Raw genomic sequence first — 17,951 nt, forward strand, 5'->3', positions numbered from 1 at the left:
GAGGAATAGGATTCTGTACTTTGTAAGGGGTCCATTATAAGCAAAACTAATAAACAGTACCGGAAGTGTTTCGTTAAAAACGAACAGTACTGGGAGTGTTTCGTTAAAACTCCCTTATAAGGTATAAAACTCCCTTATTATACCTTAAGTAAACTGCATCTAAGCGGAAGCATAAAACGACACGAAATATGAACATAATCTGCACTGTGAACCGAGATTTTGTAGGACGATGCGGGGGAGAATAAACCGTAGATATACATTTGCTGCCCTTGTATATAAATGCAAAATACATTACCACTGAACAACCAAATACATGCACTATAGCATAAAACTGCACATGTACCGAATTATACAAGTATGTATTTCGTGCCTAGGCTACTGGTTTCCCATCACATACGTCGCAAATCGTATACCCGAGACCTTCACAATATGGACACTTTGCTCCCTCCTCCACCCAATCCAAGAACTGCTATCATTCAACCCAATATTACAAGTTAATCTTGGATGATTCTGGGAACAGAAGAATGAGAAAAATAATAATTAACGTAAATCATCTCACCTGTTCTTCAATGTTTGGCTCACCAGTTCCGTCACATTCTGCACATGTAAAAACTGCTTCAGTTACTAAAAGCCATTAGTGTTCAACATTATATTTGGAAATCAAATCAAAGAAAGATATAAACACGCATATGAAGAAGGGTTAAATTTAGTGAGAAGGTCGGAAGACAGAGAGGGAGTACCTGTACACAATAAGCGACCCTCCCCTCGGCAAGTAAGGCACCTTGTTGAGGCACCCACTGTCTTGCCATCACCACCTTTTTTCTTGTTGGTGATAAGTCTAGAAGAATCTTCCCAGCGGTTCTCTCCTAGAAGAAAAACTCGATGGTGGGATACCTCTACTTCTGTACCGTCTTCTTCTTTCACTACTGTTTGCTGGACCTCTGTAATTTCTGTTGCAGAAGTAACTGCAGCTCCATTTGCATCTTCCTACGCAACAGAACCCACTCAACCATTAAAGAAGCACAATGTGCTTAAGTCAATGTTGTGTGATGTTGAGTTTATTTCTTTGTTAACTACTCGTCTCGTGAAGTGGAACTACAAAACCTCCTGTCTGTGCAAGCAGAATAGAGTCAGATATTTAGGTCCGTTTAATTAAGTACTAGTGCTTCGTCGTTGGTACTCGAAGGCTCAATTCACTTCAAGTTGAACTATAAGACGAGTTTTTGGTTCCTCATCAAGCACACTATTATTTTTCGCCTAAGTGAGGAATGCAGGTGATGATTTTCCAAACCAATTATGTTAGTTCTAAGAATGATTACAGAGTACAATATATTGGTACCGAAACTTAAACATTAGCTTCTTCCTTTTAGTAAAGACTTACGCAGTTTGTCCGGTAATTAATATATGAATGCTGCTAGCCTAGAACCTCATGGTTCCAACATACCTTCGGAGTAGTCGCCCTTTTGTCATCTGCAACCTCAATTGTTGGATCCGCAAATAAAAGTTCAAGAAGTTCTGCAGTCACTATTCCGTCTTGAGGAATGTCTAAGGAGGCCTGTCGAACAAGTTACTACAAGTTCAGTAACCTACATAACACTTTCCACTGCCATTATTTTGTTTACCCTTATGCAGTCGCATACAACGAAATCTGAAACTTACTTGCCAAGTTTTGACAGCACGTTCTGTTCCGGTTGAGAAGCTGGAAAACTCCATGTCTTCCTCACCCGAGTAAAAACCGAGTTTTAGCAATGCTTCCTGTCATCAACAATTCAAATCACTCGAATATCGGAACATTTCTGAATGCAGAATAAGAAAGAGAAAACCCAATTGAAATATGTTGATGCATTTTGGTTAAACAGAAGGAATCGTAGAATCCGAAAAATCAAACTCGCCTTTCAAAAGCAGACCTGCATTGCTCGGACTTCTTCACCTTCCAGTCCCTTCCGCAAAGCACTTCTGCTCCTCGTCCTCGTCTTCTTCTCCTCCTGCTTCACTTCCGAAACCGCAATCACCTCCTTCTCCTGAATCTCCTGAATTTCCTGATGATTCAACTCCAGGGCTTTGGAGGTCGACCCTGTCTCCGCTATCAGATTCTTCTCCTTTAGCATCTGCAGCAAACCGGCGACGCTGGCGATGGTGTCGGACTCCGACACCACCGAAGCCCCTCCTCCCAGTCCTCCCTGGCGCTCCAGAGCCTGGATTTTGAGCTTGAGCTCCGCAATTTCACGGAGGAGCGCGTCGCGGTCGCGCGCCCAGCGCTGTTCCTCCCGGAGCCACCTCTGCTCCTCGCGGAGCCATCGCTGCTCTTCGCGGAGCCACCGGGACTCTTCGGCTGCGTCGTGGGAAGAATTTGAAGAGAAGCTGATGGTGTTGGGGAGTTTTAGGGATTTGAAGGAGAGGGAAAGTGGGGAGAGAGTGTCGTAGTGGTGGCGCCTGGGGAGGAGAGGAGGAGGAGGAGGAGGAGGGTGAAGAAAGAGAACGAGAGAGGAAGCTGCAGACATCCGTGAGAAATCACAGGCGAAAATTGAAATGCAGAGGAAGAAGAAGAAGAAGATATGAGTGAGTGAAGGAGTGAAAGCAGTGATATTTATTTGAGTGGATATCAATCAATTGGCTCACCCAACTGTCACCATTTGGCAACCGCCGCTTCCAACCGTTGGAGCGATTTTTGTTCACCATGCTAAAATTTTCGGTAAATTTTGAGTTTTGTCTAATAAAAGTAGCATATGCTCACATACAAGGTGTGTGAAATTTTTTACTTCGATTGTTAAAATTTAAAGAGAAATGAAGAGAGTGAGAGAGAACATCAGAGTGAGGAAAGAGAGAGATAGGTTGTTTTTTTTTTTTTTTTTTTTAACATGTAGGTGAGATTTAAAAAAAAAACAAAATTTGTTTTGTGAAATTACGTTACTGTTCTTAACTTTTTTTGTTGTGACAGAAGACAAAAATGTCTTTTCACTATCTTTTAGTTGACAAAGAAGATTTCATTAATGTAGTTTAGATAAAATAGATTAAATCAAATTTATTCAAAGGTAATGAATTTAATGATGATAAAAAAAATCACTTTAAGGTGGTGAGCAAAAATATTTTTTTTTCTCACTAATATACATTTTAATTGATTTCTATTTTTGAAATACTCTCCCTTACCTCAATGTGATAGTTTGAACGCTCCCTCTCTTTTAATAATAATACATTTTTCTACAAATAGTGAAAGCACAACAGCAAAAACTTATTGCCACAACTTTTAATTTACTTTTTCGAAGTATTAAAATATCATTATAAAAACGTTTCATGTGTCATTTTAGGCGCATTATAATTTATAAGCTTCGTAAAACAAATAGCTTGCATCTAAACATAATCAGCTAACAGCTGTAACAACAAACTACCCACTAGACGTTTCAAAGACCGGATTTGCTATAAGGTCAGGGGGCTCTTCAAAATTCAACCGAGATAGAATTGTCACAAAGCAGAGCTATTCGAGTGAGGAGGTGAGCAACTTCATTTGCTTGGCGACGCACCATCAAAGCTTTGGCAACTTCCACAGTTGGTCCAACATAGGACGAATTAGGAGAACCCTCTTGCAAGGCAGCAACAATCTGGAGAGAGTCGCTTTCGATCAAAATATTATGCCAGCTCCTTTCTATCGCCAAGATAAGCCTTTCTCTAATTGCCAATGCCTCAATTTGAAGACATGGGCAACAACAGGTGGTTAGAAAATCCTTTGGAATGGTTTCGTCCGTTTGAGATATTCCACTATTGGTGGAAGAGACTTGTTTATCTGTGTCTCTGATAGCTTAAGCTAAATAACTTATCCATGTGTATTGGATACAAGCCCTTTGAGGTCAGAATTAGATCTATTTAATCCTCTGACAAACAAACTAAGCTAAAAGCTCGTGATCAGATCTGAATGGAGATTATAAGAAGTAGGTTCTCATGCGTTAGAATAAGTCACTTGTTGATCTAGCGTACACTCAATTTATATGAAAGATTATTATGGAGTCTCCCTATGATGTAGACAGTGCATCTACTGCAATGTATAAGATTGATCTTATGTTCTTAATGGATACCAGAGTCTTTATATGTGGAGTGGCGTGCTTGATTGCAACGTACACTTGATGGTTCACCTATATGAGTGTGAAAGTGAGGCCGCTTCCTATGACGGCTTGGGCAGTTTCTCTAGAGCACTCAAGATAATTTAGCTTGGGCAGGTTTTGTTGACATTTTCTCATTATTTATCACCATGTACTAGTTTTACACGGTGATAAATAATAATTGTCAAAGGACTGGATCATGATGCTACCAGTATTACCCAAATCAATATTACAAATGTTAAAAGTGGGAAGGCGTACCCTGAAATGCAAGGCAAATTGTTAAAGGACTGGATGATGAAGAAGAAAGGATTGAATTATTTGCCTTGTTCAAAAACTTGGAAGATAGAATTTAATACACCAAATACATATATCATAGAGAATCTCCTCTACAACCCTCTAATCCAGATAATAATTGACTGAACATGCCATGAATCTTCTTGCTCATACACTAAGTACCTAAACCATGCTTTACAAAAAACAACCCTGTATCGAACAATCAACTTTTCCATGAAGGTAAATACCCAATTTATGCCAACTGTGCATAAATGAGCGAGCATCTGATAGGGGCCTGAAAAACCTGAACCATGTTCAATATCATCGATCAACAGAATCCCAATAATATTAATCAAGGATGCATACAAGAATGCAATTACGTAGAACACGTCAGAAAAGGTTTAGCGTCAACCTGGGCCTGAAACATTGATCAAGTAGCTGCCTGCCATGCTCAGTCCAGCTTGACGTTAGAGTAGAGTAACGTATCCCTGGTGACTGGCATATTCACAAGGAAGCACACCTATATAAAGAAAAGACACAAAACAAGTAAATATCCTTCTAACCACCAAACAGGTAAACACATTATTGATCCACACGATCGGTCTAAAATACAATTAAACAATCGTTAGATGATTCACTTTTGTACATTCAAGAAAAACATCAGATGAAAAGTGGTTCATGTAGAACTAGGTTCATCGTTTCATCCTTAAGTTTGTCATGTCCTGGCCAAAGTCCAGCAAAGCATCAGATGTTATGGCCAATGGGTTTTGTTCATGGTTTTTTCTTCTTTTTCGTTTTCAGCTGACTCTGATCTTTAAGAACAAGTGAAAATGGCCAATGGGTTTTGTTCATGGTTTTTTCTTCTTTTTCGTTTTCAGCTGACTCTGATCTTTAAGAACAAGTGAAACTTACCCCCAAAAGAGTTGAAACGATAAGAATAATTCCTGTGATCCAAGCAAGTGTACGCCTAACCAATAACACTTGCACAATTTTTGTATTATTCAGGCCTTCTTTTTCAGCCAACAAACGAGCATATGATCGACTAGTATACATCACATTCAACATCTTTCCCGACTCCACAGGTGCAACTCCATTGAAAAGGATAGCTCCAACAATTTGACCTGCAAAATTGTTAATTTAACATTATTTCTAAAGACGACGACGAAAAATTTCAAATGAACTATTGAATGAAGAAAATATATATTCATGAAAGTACCAAATATATGGCAGATATATACATAAAATTGGCAACGATGTTTGTAGAAACAACAATTGCTTTAAAAGAACGAGAATTAACTAATAAAGTTTAAAACCAAAATGATCACCTTTGTACGCATTTTCAAGTGAATCAAATATCTTGGACAGTGTAGCAAGTAGTAGCTCCACTCCATGTTGAGCAGCTCCATCAGTTCCATACTGCTCTTGCAAAACCTATCATAAGGTTTTGAAGTTTTTTTATTAAGCTATGGAACTCGATGCAGACACACAATAAAAATAAACAAAAAACAGAGTCAAGGAAGTGCAAGCATATGATTTGACTGCGTGTACACAATTAATATATGCACATATACCAAATATATGAATCTTATGCAATGCAGTTTCGATACTATATTTTGATATACTCTTTTCTTCTTAAAAGAGAAAAAAAAAAATATCAACTAATCAAAGTGAAGAAGCTGCCTACAAAGAAAACAAACAGACCTCTAACCAGTAAATTGCTATAGATGAAGAAACATACAATGCCCAAAAGTATCTTTAATTAGAAGCACAAAACATCCCTCGAGATAACCAAAATGAACTTTAACACTGGCCTTCCAATCCACATGAATAATAGAATAGTATATCCCAAATCCAGAGGGAGTCAAAGCACACAATGATGTCAAAAGTAAATTCCACCCTACATACCTCCACCGGTATATATTTAGATCTTGTTTGTCCTTGTTCCTAACCACAATTTTCTTTTCTCACTTTTAAACGAGTAGTTGGATCCAAAATCCCTAATCACTTTTAAACGAGTAACTAATCTGTAAACTGAAATTACAGTATTACACCAATACTCCACACTATTTTACACCTAAATTAAAGGACCTACTTGTTTCGGTAAAAACATTGCACACAAAATTGACACCATTACACGATGAAATAGGTATGTTGTATTTTTGTGTTCGTAGTGATGAGTAGGGAGCTGGATGTTATGGATACATTTTGTACCTCTAGTGAACTACTGGTCCACTGCAAGCATGTTTTGTTTCTTATTAACAAGAACAAAACAAAAAAGAGCATAAAGCAAACAACCACACTTCAAAATATGTTCTTTATTACTTGGAGTCAACCATGTTTGAGCAGTGGGTCGGTGGTGATAACCATTCCCCAAAAAAAGAGAAGTACCCCACAAGCAAATAGATCTCTAAACTATATTATGCATACAAGAATGTGGATGGTTTAAGATTTCCAGAATCCAGAAATTTTCAGTACTATGGAGTTCCACAAATGAAGTACAAAAAACCGTCGAAGGATACTCTTAACAGAAGAGTACGTTATCACTTATATTAACTGAGAAACTGTGGCTTGCCTGTCACAATAGATATGTACAGACAGCAAAAAAACCAAAAAAAATAAACCCCTAAACGTATACATATGTACAGACAGCAAAAATACTTTTTGTTGGTTACTACTTTGCCACAACTCAGAGCACATACAGCTTTGAAATTCTTAACAGTTACATTAGTAACCTAACTTAAATATACATTATATCAAGCTTTAATTCTACCAGCAAGCATATCTGCTGACATCCATTTTAAACTTTGAAGTCATCCAAAAAAGGAAGAAAACAACACCTTGATTCCATCAAAACGGCCCGTTAATAACTCAGCTGGGCTATGGATGTTGTGTGACAAATCTTGATGCATCTCTGTTGCCCTTTTAAAGTTGTGGATCAGAGACAGAAGGCTAGTTGTGAATATCCTATCTGATTCCTGTAAACATATACGATGCAGGCCTTCCAATATAAGCCACCATTTTACAACATGTATACAATGCATATCAAACAAATGAACATGTTGTAGTGAATCTTAGAAAACCTTTGACATATGAAGCTTCAAGTTGTCGCCATTGGCCAAAGGGATGCTCAACTCTCCATTTAGTGGTTCTAATGTATCAATAACATATGAACCACTCATCCAAGCTGCCTAAAGAAGAAAAAAATCTTAACATTAAAATTAAAGCAAAAACTCAAGTTCATTTTCATGTATACGAGAATAAAAAAACCAGGCATGTGGAATAGATGAACATCAAAAACAAAACATGATACAGAATATCTTCAAGCCAGACTCACAAAATCTCCAATCTCCTTGTCAGTATAATCTGTCGTTTGTTCATCCAAAGAAAACACAGAAACTTCACCTTCATCTGCAACAACACGTATAATGGACAAAATTTACATAATTCTAAATGAGGAATAGACTAATGTCCTTGCACTACTTTCACAAGTTACTCATTTAGAAGGGTAATATACCTGGAAGCTCGATGTCAGCTTTGCTTGAGCTAAGGTCGATCTTGGAACTATAGGCACTGCTGAACATGACACTGTCTTTGACTACAAGAGCATGATCTGCAGGTATTTTGACATCAAAGTTTATAATAAGTGCACAAAGTAATATAATAATGGTAAAAGTGTAAAAGTTAACATGCATTTTACTATTTTAGGGACCAAGTTATATACCACCAATTCCTCCGATTTCAAGCGCCACAACAGCTCGAGGCCTATTGAATGGATTAGGCACAAGCACCTCATTCAACTACCGCAAAGCAACAACAAAATATGACAAATTAGATCTTTGAGTAACACGATGGGGGTAACTAGAGAAAATAACTTCGCATTACTTATTATCCACACCTTAGCTGAACCAGTAGCTGAGAGCGTGGAAGGTGGTGCAAATCCAAGCAAGACTGACACAGCTGCACTGACGTCTGAGAGCAACATTGAGTCGGGCTGCGTAAGCAAAAGGCAAGTAGTATTAGCAGATAAATGAAGAAAAATCTGCAAGTATTCAATATCTAGATAAAACAACTGAAAAAAAAAAATATCCCTTGCAGTACCAAAATCAAATATAACAACAAGAGGTATGCTTAAAATTCCGCCAAAAAATCCCAGGAATCCCTTTTGGGCGGAACAAGAAATACGTTGACACGATCAAATTTCTAACAATTTCAAGTTCAATTAGGCTGAATTTAATATGTGAAGTTGTGACCTTTACATAATTAAACTGAATTGGGGAATTCTGAATCAACAAGCAATTGCGGGAATTACCTTGACGACATCGTTTGAGGAAGGGTTACGAAGAAAATGATGAGTGGAGCTGTCGATGAAGAAGACAGAGGTAGTACCGTCAGCCTGATTCAAAATCGAACAAAACAGTAATCAGATCGGCGACCTATCATTATCACATAGATATATACACACACAAATATATATATATATATATAGAGAGAGAGAGAGAGAGAGAGAGAGAGAGAGAGAGGCGAACCTTAGCGTTGGAGGAGATAAACGAAGCAATGGCGAGTATGTAGAAGCAGACGGTGCGTGTGAGTAAATCCATGGGAGAGAGAGGATCTGATCTGTGGCTCTGCTACTTGGAATGAGGAAGGAGCGGCGAACTGATTCGTTCCTTTTGATTTCAAGAAAGAAGCCGCGAGCGACGTCGTATCAGTCTATACTCTTCCTTTTTTTTTTTTTTTTTTTTTTTTTTGTCAGATGGTTTGGAACTAAAACCTAATCATTAGGGGTGCGTTTGTTGCACCGGACTGTCTCGGACTGGACTAGCTGCAGGGACTAAGTTGGACTGGCTTAGACTAGACTAAGCTGGACTAGCTTAGTGAAGCGTTTGGTGCAGTATCGGACTAAGGAGCAGGATAATGAAAATAGTACTGTTCACCAATTTGGTGTTTGCTCAGACTAGGACTACATTATTGTTCTATTTTAATTGCTTTTTTTTTTTTTTTAATTAAAGATATTATTAAAATTAATAATATTGGATGAGAGTGAGACTCAATAAAAATACAAAAACCAAATTTTCTTGCCAACAAAAGAAACATACATGATTCAAGAGTAGCATTGTTCCAAACATCAACATAACAAAGTGTTCTCCCAACAATCGACATGGTTCAGGATGTTTTTCTTAATTATTCATCTTTGGTTTAAAGTTGTAGATTAAAGTTAAAGGTTGGTTTGTTTTTTTTGGTTGTGCTTTGCAGCTTTGTTTGCTTTGTCGTTTGCCTTATTACCTTTCATGTTGGTATTTTTTTGAACCGTGTTTAATTAAGTTGTATCGAAAAGAAAAAAACCATTAGTTCATCCCATACTGCAACAAACATTAGAAAATACAGTGAACAATCTGTTGAATCCAAATCACAGAAATTCTAATGTATCATCTAATGAAATTGAATTCCTCTCCAATCGAGTCACCACTGATATCAGAGCAAAGCATATGTAAAGCAAGAAAATGTATAAGCAAGATTACTCAAGAAATATCTGATTGACTTGACTCATTTCAATAGAGATCAAGTTATGATGAAATAAACAGCAACATGAAATATCAACTATCGAGCCTAGGGTAAAAGTGTCTTCATCAGCTGAAAAAGCTGTAACCTTGTTTGTACAAGGATCGACTTTGTTGTCATCTAGATCCCTTTCACTGTAAAAACCAGGTTTTTCAAGTTCAGGCAATCCACACCACTCAGCATCAGAACTACAGCTGGCATGCTTGGCCTATCTGCCGGATTTCGCTGCACATATAAAAGACCCACATGGATTGACTGCAAAACTTCATGTGGATTACTGGAGTCTCCTACTGATGTATCGAGCATTTCAATGGACTTGCCTTCTGTGTATAAATTCCATGCCTAAAAGATCACAACCACCAATCGTACTGAATAAATAGAAGTACAAAGAATCTAGTAAAAATTCGACATACATGGTGAAAATAACTACATAATTACATCCAATGTGTATAAAAATATCAATCTTTCAATTGAGCATTATAATTTGACACCAAAATCAAAGGCACGAACTGCGTGTAGGGTTAAATTGAACACAATCTGAAAAAACTGAACTTAGATTATGAAATTCACAGTCAAATCAACACAAATCCCCACCCAAGGTTCTTCACCAACCGGCATTTCTTTCAAACTTCACAGTCAAATCAACTTACTAATCAACGTGGGAATGACACCTGGAAGATTATTACTGTAAATGAAAAGCTCTTCAAGTGAAGCTAAATTCCCTATCTCCTCAGGCATTTCACTAAACACATAATTCTCACAGAGGAAAAGCTTTCTAAGGTTGGTCATTTTGCAGAAAGTGGTCAACATTTCTCCATGAAACCTATTTGTGCATAAGTCTAGAATCTCGAGATAATGACAATTTGCCAAACCCTTACTTAACTAAATTTTAGGTAACTTCATTACTTGATTTATATAACTGAATTTTAGGTAACTTCATTACTTGATTTATATAAGTTACCAAGTGCCAGAAACAAGCTTATTAAGCATTACAAATGCTTGAATTTTAGGTAACTTCATTACTTAACAAATCCTATTTGTGCTTAGTTTTGATTACTTACTTCTATGAGTTTTGATTCTAAAAACCCAACAAGCTTGCAAGAGGAACTAAATGGAACAAGTATTAGAGATCAAACAAGAATACTCGTATGCTCAGTTTGAATTAAGGATTATAGTTTTTTTTTTCTTTGGTCTTTTTAATATGTTGAATCAAGAAGTAGAGGTTGGACAAAGATATTTTAAACATAATCAAACAATAAAGGCATTCAAATATGTAGCTATCACAAGTCGGAAAAGAAACAAGTCGCTCATTCTATGTTCTATTTGTACAAGACATCTAACTAATTAGCAAAAAAATTAGCCTTTGAGCAATCAATTTACAGCTTTTGAGGTTGCTCTATTTGTATTCATTTTTGCCATGGAGCTCCTTCTTTTATATATACAAACTCCAATGATCACAGTAGACGAATACTCAAACAAAGAAACATAAGGATGCATCTCCCAAACGAAAATCTGAACCCAGATCAAAACAGGATATGGAGGCAACAATAAGATTATTGCTTGCAATTAAGCCCCATAATTCATTGGCTTCACATATATATTGCAATATGATTTATCAATCAAGAAGACAAACAACACATGAACATAAGCCATTAGATGCAGGAGATTGAAGCAGGACCATTAGTTCCAACTTACAGTAGATAAACAAGATATTTTTCAGAGCATGATTCATTTTAGTTAAACCCACCTTCTTCGCTCACTACGGAAATGACCAGAGAAGAAGTTCTTGGACACAATGAATTCAGTTAAGTAAGGAAGATTACAAATGCTCGGAGACAAAGTGCCAGACAAATTAATTCCACTGAGATTTAGAGAAGTTAACTTGAAATCAGAACAACGAACTCCAGTCCAATTGCAAGGATTTGAATATGCTGAATTCCAGGACACACACACACACGCAAAATCAGCATACCCATATAGAATGAGACACCCACACACACAGAGTACATACATACATACAGACACATACAATCATAGACTATATACATATCAATTATTAGATGAAATTCAACGATGGCAGAACAAATATTAGATGAAATTCATATATATATATCAAATCCACTCCAGTAAAAACCCAAACTTTAATATCAATTTGAACCTAAAAATCAAAACCCTAATTTATTTTCAACTGCTCAGATCAGTTATTGAAAGTTTTCAAACCAAAACAATGAAGTCGTTCATAACCCAGTAATAATTTACCAGACAAAATCGAAGTCGTTCAACGAGGTCGTTCACGATCAGCAAAAGAAAATTGAAGAAGAAAATCGTCAGATTCGAAATTTACCTGACGAGGAGCAGAGGACGGCGAGGATGACGAGTACGAAGGAGTAGGACGTCTTCTCTCGCAGACGATCGACGAATTTCTCTCTCTCTGGGCTTAGTAGTACCGTGAAAATTGGGGGTCCTCGCTAAGAACTCTTAGCGAAGGACTTTGTCTGAGCGAGTCCGGGTTTATCCCACTAAACTCAGTCCCTCTACCTACCAAACATGGGATACACTAAATACTTAATCCAATCCAGTCCAATCTCACTTAGTGAGGCCAAACAAACGCCCCCTAGGAGTATTTATGTGAGCAAACGCTAGTCTTCAAGTTATCAATGAATCACGAATTTTGTACTAATTGTCGTAATTGTTCATATTCTTACTCGTGCACTCTGTAAAAATAATCTATGCAAAAAATCAATAAAATATAAGATTGTCTTCGAACCATATAAAAACATATGGAGGAATTCAGTAAAAGAATTACAAAATGTCCATCTATTTGCTACAGTTGATTGATTAAATGACCTTATTTTAGTTGAATTTTTGCAAATATAATCTTTACAAAATAATTTATAATATGAAATATTTCAATTTATAAGCAATAATAATCAGAATGTTCCGTAAATTAGTATAAAGTATCTTAAAAGAGTCGAGCCTTTCTCTTTCAAAAATATCATTATGTCCTCTCTTTTTTTATTTAAAGTTATGCCCTTATGAATATTGAATGAAAACACTACGACTTACGGGCATAAGCTTTGTTTGACACCAATGTGTACAAATAATCAAAATTTCGAAGGGAAAACGGCGATGCTACCAGTATCGCCCAAATCAATATTACAAGTGTTAAAAGTGGGAAATGCAAGGCAAATTGTCGAAGGGGATGATGATGAAGAAAAGATTGAATTATTTGCTTTATTCAAAACTACGAAGATAGAATTTAATACACCAAATACATACATCATGGAGAATCTCCTCTGTAACTCTAATCCACATAATAATTGACTTAACGTACCATGAATCTTCTTACTTATACACCTAGCGCCTAAACCATGCTTTACATTACCCTGTATCGAACAATCAACTTTTCCATAAAGGTAAATACGCAATTCATGTCAACCGTGCGTGAATGAGCGAGCGTCTGATGGGCTACAAAAACCTGAACCATGTTCAATATCATCGATCAACAGAATCCCAATAATATTAATCAAGGATGCATACAAGAATGCAATTACGTAAAACACATCAGAAAAGGTTTAGCGGCAACCTGGGCATCAAACATTGACCAAGTAGCCGCCTGCCATGCTCAGTCCAGCTTGACGTTAGAGTAGAGTAACGTATCCCTGGTGACTGGCATATTCACAAGGAAGCATACCTACATGAAGAACAGACACAAAACAGGTAAACATCCTTCTAATCACAAAACAGGTAAACACCTCATTGACCCACATGATCAGTCAAAATTATATATTTAACAATCGTTAGATGATTCACTTTTGTACATCCAAGAAAACATCCGATAAAAAGTAGCTCAAGTAGAATTAGTTTCATTGTTTCATCCTTAAGTTTGAAATGTCCTGTCCGAAGTCAAGCAAAGCATCAGACAAAAAGTGGTTCATGGCTGATGGGTTTTGTTCATGGTTTTTTCTTCTTTTTCGTTTTCAGCTGTGACTCTGATCTTTAATGTCAAGTGAAACTTACCCCCAAAAGAGTTGAAATGATAAGAATAATTCCTGTGATCCAAGCAAGTGTACGCCTAACCAATAACACTTGCACAATTTTTGTATTATTTAGGCCTTCTTTTTCAGCCAACAAACGAGCATATGATCGACTAGCATACATCACATTCAACATCTTTTCCGACTCCACAGGTGCAACACCATTGAAAAGGATAGCTCCAACAATTTGACCTGCAAAATTGATAATTTAACATTATTTCTGAAGATGACGACGAAAAATTTCAAATGAACTATTGAATGAAGAAAATATATGTTCATAAAAGTACCAAATATATGGCAGATATACACATAAAATTGGCAACGTTCATTCTAGAAACAATAATTGCCCTAAAAGAACGAGAATTAACTAATAAAGTTTAAAACCAAAATGATCACCTTTGTATGCATTTTCAAGTGAATCAAATATCTTGGACAGTGTAGCAAGCAGTAGCTCCACTCCATGTTGAGCACCTCCATCAGTTCCGTACTGCTCTTGCAAAACCTATCATAAGGTTTTCAAATTTTTATTAAGCTATGGAACTCGATACAGACACACAATAAGAATAAATAAAAGAACACACAGACAAGAAAGTGCATGCATAAGATTTGGCTGTGTGCACACGATCATATATGCAAATATACCAAATATATGAAACTTATGCAATGCAGTTTCGATACTATATTTTGATATACTCTTTTATTCTTAAGGAGAAAACAAATATTTTATTGAATATGTATCAACTAATCAAAGTGAAGAAGCAGCCTACAAAGAAAACAAACAGACCTCTAACCGGTAAACTGTTCCGTATGAAAAACATAAAATGACCAAACGTATCTTTAATTAGAACCACAAAACATCCCACAAGCTAACCAAAATGAACTTAACACTGCGGCCTTCCAATTCACATGAATAACAGAATAGTATATCCCAAATCCAGAGGGAGTCAAAGCACACAATGATGCCCTAAAGCAAATTCCACCCTACATACCCTCCACTGGTACAATTTAAAAGAAAAATACTGTACTTCGTTTAATCCACACAACCCACAACATAGCACAGTTAAATACAAAAAGCTTATTTCCTGGACCAGGATTGAAAGACGATTTTTAGATCTAGTTTGTCCTTGTATCTAACCACAATTTTCTTTTCTCACTTTTAAACGAGTAGCTGGATTGGAATTTTCCCTAATCCCTAATCACTTTTAAACGAGTAACTAATCTGTAAACTGAAATTACAGAATTACACCAATACTCCTCGCTATTTAACACCTACAATTAAAGGACCTACTTGTTTCGGTAAAAACATTGCAAATAAAATTGACCGTTATACAATAAAATAGTTCTGTTGTATTTTTGTGTCCGTAGTGATGAGTATGGAGCTGGATGCTTTAATTATACCAGCAAACATATTTGCTGACATCCATTTTAAACTTTGAAGTCATCCAAAAAAGGAAGAAAACAACACCTTGATTCCATCAAAACGGCCTGTTAATAACTCAGCTGGGCTATGGATGTTGTGTGACAAATCTTGATGCATCTCTTGTGCCCTTTTAAAGTTGCGGATGAGAGACAGAAGGCTAGTTGTGAATATCCTATCTGATTCCTGTAAACGTATACGATGCAAGCCTTCCAATATAAGCCACCAGCTTTACAACATGTACACAATGCATATCAAAACAAAAGAACATGTTATAGTGAATCTCAGAAGACCTTTGACATATGAAGCTTCAAGTTGTTGCCATTGGCCAAAGGGATGCTCAACTCTCCATTTTGTGGTTCTAATGTATCAACAACATATGAACCACTCATCCAAGCTGCCTAAAGAAGACAAAAATCTTGACATTAAAATTAAAGTGAAAACTCAAGTTCATTTCATGTATACGAGAAAAAAAAAACCAGGAATGTGGAATAGATGAGCATAAAAAACGAAACAGGATATAGAATATCTTCAAGCCAGACTCACAAAATCTCCAATGTCTTTGTCAGTATAATCTGTGGATTGTTCATCCAAAGAAAACACAGAAACTTCACCTTCATCTGCAACAACACGTATAATGAACAAAATTTACATAATTCTAAACGAGGAATAGACTAATAGTAATGTCCTTGCACTAGTTTCACAAATTACTCATTTAGAAAGGTAATATACCTGGAAGCTCGATGTCAGCTTTGCTTGAGCGAAGGTCAATCTTGGAACTATAGGCACTGCTGAACATGACATTGTCTTTGACTACAAGAGCATGATCTGCATGTATTTTGACATCCATGTTTATAATAAGTGCACAAAGTAATACAGTAATGGTAAAAGTGTCATAAGTAAACATGCATTTTACTATTTTGGAGACAAAGTTATATACCACCAATTCCTCCAACTTCAAGCGCAACAACAGCACGAGGCCTTTTGAATGGATTAGGCACAAGAACCTCATTCAACTACCGCAAAGCAACAACAAAATATGATAAATTAGACCTTTGAGTAAAACGATGGGGGTAACTAGAGAAAATAACTTCACATTAATTATTATCCACAACACCTTAGCTGAACTAGCAGCTGAGAGCGTGGAAGGTGGTGCAAATCCAAGCAAGACTGACACGGCTGCACTGACTTCTGAGAGCAACATTGAGTCAGGCTGCCAAAGCAAAAGGCAAGTAGTATTAGCAGATAAACGAAGAAAAATCTGCAAGTATTCAATATCTAGATGAAACAACTGAAAAAATACCCTTGCAGTACCAAAATCAAATATAACAAAATGCGGTATGCTTAAAATTCCGCCAAAAAAATCCCAGGAGAGAAATATATTGACACGATCAAATTTCTAACAATTTCAAATTCAATTAGACTGAATTCAATATGTGAAGTTGTGAACTTTATATAATTAAATTGAATTGGGGAATTCTGAATCAAGAAGCAATTGCTGGAATTACCTTGACAACATCGTTTGAGGAAGGGTTGCGAAGAAAATGATGAGTGGAGCTATCGATGAAGAAGACGGAGGCAGTACCGTCAGCCTGATTCAAAATCGAACGAAACGGTAATCAGATCGGCGACCTACCATTGTCATGTATATATAGATACACACAGATATATATAATATATATAGTGAGAGCAAGAGAGAGAGGCGAACCTTAGCATTAGAGGAGATAAACGAAGCAATTGTGAGTAAGTAGAAGCAGATTGTGCGTGCTAGTAAATCCATGGCGGAGAGTCCGATCTGTGGCTCTGCTTCTTGGAATGAGGAAAGAGGGGCGAACTGATTTGTCCTGATTATTTATTTACAAAATCCTTTTTGATTTCAAGAAAGAAGCCACGAGCGACGTCGTTTCAGCCTGTATTCCTTTTTCTCTTTTATTTTTTTGTCTGATGGTTTGGGACTAAAACCCAAGCATTACTATTCACGAAGAGTGAGGAGGAAGTTTCTCTTCAGGATATCTCAAATGAATCGCAAATTCTGTACTAATAATTGTAATTTTTCATATCACTACTCACGCACTCTGTAAAAAGAATCTATGCAAAAAAAAATTAATAAAACATAAGGTTGTGGTCTTCAAACTATATAAAAATTTATAGAGGAATTCAATAAAAAAATTATAAACCATTAATATATTTGCTACAATTAATTGATTAAATGATCTTATTTTTAATTAATTTTTTACAAAAATGATCTTTACATAATTATTTGTATATGAACGATTCTGTTTATAAGTACGAAATTCTGTAAATTAATAACAAAGTATCCAGAAACTTCACTTCAATCTTAAAGACTCAAGCCCTTCTCTTTCGTAAAATACCATTTATGTCCAATTTTTTTCAAGCTATGCCCTTATTTTATTAAATAACGGTTTAATCATTAGGGATATGTATATCAAACTAGGGAATTATTATTAGCACTCTAAAAATCTTATTTGGCACTCCAAATTTTCTATAATTAGAAAGAAAAATACACATGTGAGGAGTGCCAAATGAGATTTTTGGAGTGCTAATAACAATTCC

The 17,951-nt window shown here is 36.4% G+C and overlaps 3 protein-coding genes across 8 annotated transcripts in view; all 3 read right to left on the reverse strand.

The window, feature by feature from the left end:
- Nucleotides 1-239: 239 nt before the first annotated feature.
- On the reverse strand, nucleotides 240-2,564 carry LOC137721845 (protein disulfide isomerase pTAC5, chloroplastic). 4 transcript variants are annotated; one of them, XM_068460868.1, is made up of 6 exons: nucleotides 1,908-2,564; nucleotides 1,660-1,755; nucleotides 1,445-1,555; nucleotides 741-987; nucleotides 560-612; nucleotides 240-469 (listed from the first exon to the last, which is right to left on the reverse strand). In XM_068460868.1, exons 1-6 carry the CDS (start codon nucleotides 2,499-2,501, stop codon nucleotides 371-373), a joined length of 1,200 nt encoding a protein of 399 aa, XP_068316969.1. In that variant the 5' UTR covers nucleotides 2,502-2,564; the 3' UTR covers nucleotides 240-370. The 4 variants fall into 4 exon arrangements, with proteins under 4 accessions (XP_068316969.1, XP_068316970.1, XP_068316971.1 ...); XM_068460869.1 differs by having other exon boundaries at nucleotides 240-466; nucleotides 1,908-2,563; XM_068460870.1 differs by having other exon boundaries at nucleotides 560-597; nucleotides 1,908-2,562.
- A 1,819-nt stretch (nucleotides 2,565-4,383) lies between these two features.
- LOC137723593 (uncharacterized) lies at nucleotides 4,384-9,050 on the reverse strand. The gene is made up of 12 exons (XM_068462791.1): nucleotides 8,891-9,050; nucleotides 8,674-8,757; nucleotides 8,260-8,355; nucleotides 8,086-8,161; nucleotides 7,879-7,974; nucleotides 7,699-7,772; nucleotides 7,445-7,552; nucleotides 7,202-7,339; nucleotides 5,690-5,795; nucleotides 5,277-5,485; nucleotides 4,777-4,884; nucleotides 4,384-4,668 (listed from the first exon to the last, which is right to left on the reverse strand). The coding sequence occupies exons 1-11, from the start codon at nucleotides 8,960-8,962 to the stop codon at nucleotides 4,816-4,818; spliced, it is 1,128 nt and encodes a 375-aa protein (XP_068318892.1). The 5' UTR covers nucleotides 8,963-9,050; the 3' UTR covers nucleotides 4,384-4,668; nucleotides 4,777-4,815.
- A 4,082-nt stretch (nucleotides 9,051-13,132) lies between these two features.
- The window catches only part of LOC137723592 (uncharacterized), a 32,375-nt gene continuing 27,556 nt past the window's right edge, over nucleotides 13,133-17,951 (reverse strand). Inside the window, exons 2-13 of one of the 3 annotated variants that reach the window (XM_068462789.1) lie at nucleotides 17,086-17,164; nucleotides 16,886-16,969; nucleotides 16,495-16,590; nucleotides 16,318-16,393; nucleotides 16,110-16,205; nucleotides 15,924-15,997; nucleotides 15,671-15,778; nucleotides 15,426-15,563; nucleotides 14,357-14,462; nucleotides 13,944-14,152; nucleotides 13,510-13,617; nucleotides 13,133-13,401 (exon numbers count right to left, since the gene is read on the reverse strand). In XM_068462789.1, the coding sequence (XP_068318890.1) occupies nucleotides 13,549-13,617; nucleotides 13,944-14,152; nucleotides 14,357-14,462; nucleotides 15,426-15,563; nucleotides 15,671-15,778; nucleotides 15,924-15,997; nucleotides 16,110-16,205; nucleotides 16,318-16,393; nucleotides 16,495-16,590; nucleotides 16,886-16,969; nucleotides 17,086-17,157 (1,128 nt within the window). In that variant the 5' untranslated portion in view covers nucleotides 17,158-17,164 and the 3' untranslated portion in view covers nucleotides 13,133-13,401; nucleotides 13,510-13,548. Of the gene's footprint in view, nucleotides 13,402-13,509; nucleotides 13,618-13,943; nucleotides 14,153-14,356; nucleotides 14,463-15,425; nucleotides 15,564-15,670; nucleotides 15,779-15,923; nucleotides 15,998-16,109; nucleotides 16,206-16,317; nucleotides 16,394-16,494; nucleotides 16,591-16,885; nucleotides 16,970-17,085; nucleotides 17,241-17,951 lie in introns of those variants that run through there. The other 2 variants (XM_068462790.1, XM_068462788.1) reach the window with 2 other exon arrangements.

This window comes from Pyrus communis, chromosome 17 (genome assembly GCF_963583255.1).
Source record: "Pyrus communis chromosome 17, drPyrComm1.1, whole genome shotgun sequence".
Lineage (NCBI taxonomy): Eukaryota > Viridiplantae > Streptophyta > Magnoliopsida > Rosales > Rosaceae > Pyrus > Pyrus communis.

What these genes read in the sequence shown, in the direction of transcription:
- LOC137721845 (XM_068460868.1), bottom strand. Translation starts at nt 2,501, where the DNA reads ATGTCTGCAGCTTCCTCTCTCGTTCTCTTTCTTCACCCTCCTCCTCCT. An exon ending in AAAGGGCGACTACTCCGAAG is followed by an intron (nt 988 to 1,444) that starts GTATGTTGGAAC and finishes TCTGTTGCGTAG; the next exon opens with GAAGATGCAAATGGAGCTGC. An exon ending in AGCCAAACATTGAAGAACAG is followed by an intron (nt 470 to 559) that starts GTGAGATGATTT and finishes GTTGAATGATAG; the next exon opens with CAGTTCTTGGATTGGGTGGA.
- LOC137723593 (XM_068462791.1), bottom strand. Translation starts at nt 8,962, where the DNA reads ATGGATTTACTCACACGCACCGTCTGCTTCTACATACTCGCCATTGCT. An exon ending in TTATCTCCTCCAACGCTAAG is followed by an intron (nt 8,758 to 8,890) that starts GTTCGCCTCTCT and finishes ATTTTGAATCAG; the next exon opens with GCTGACGGTACTACCTCTGT. An exon ending in CAGCTACTGGTTCAGCTAAG is followed by an intron (nt 8,162 to 8,259) that starts GTGTGGATAATA and finishes GCTTTGCGGTAG; the next exon opens with TTGAATGAGGTGCTTGTGCC.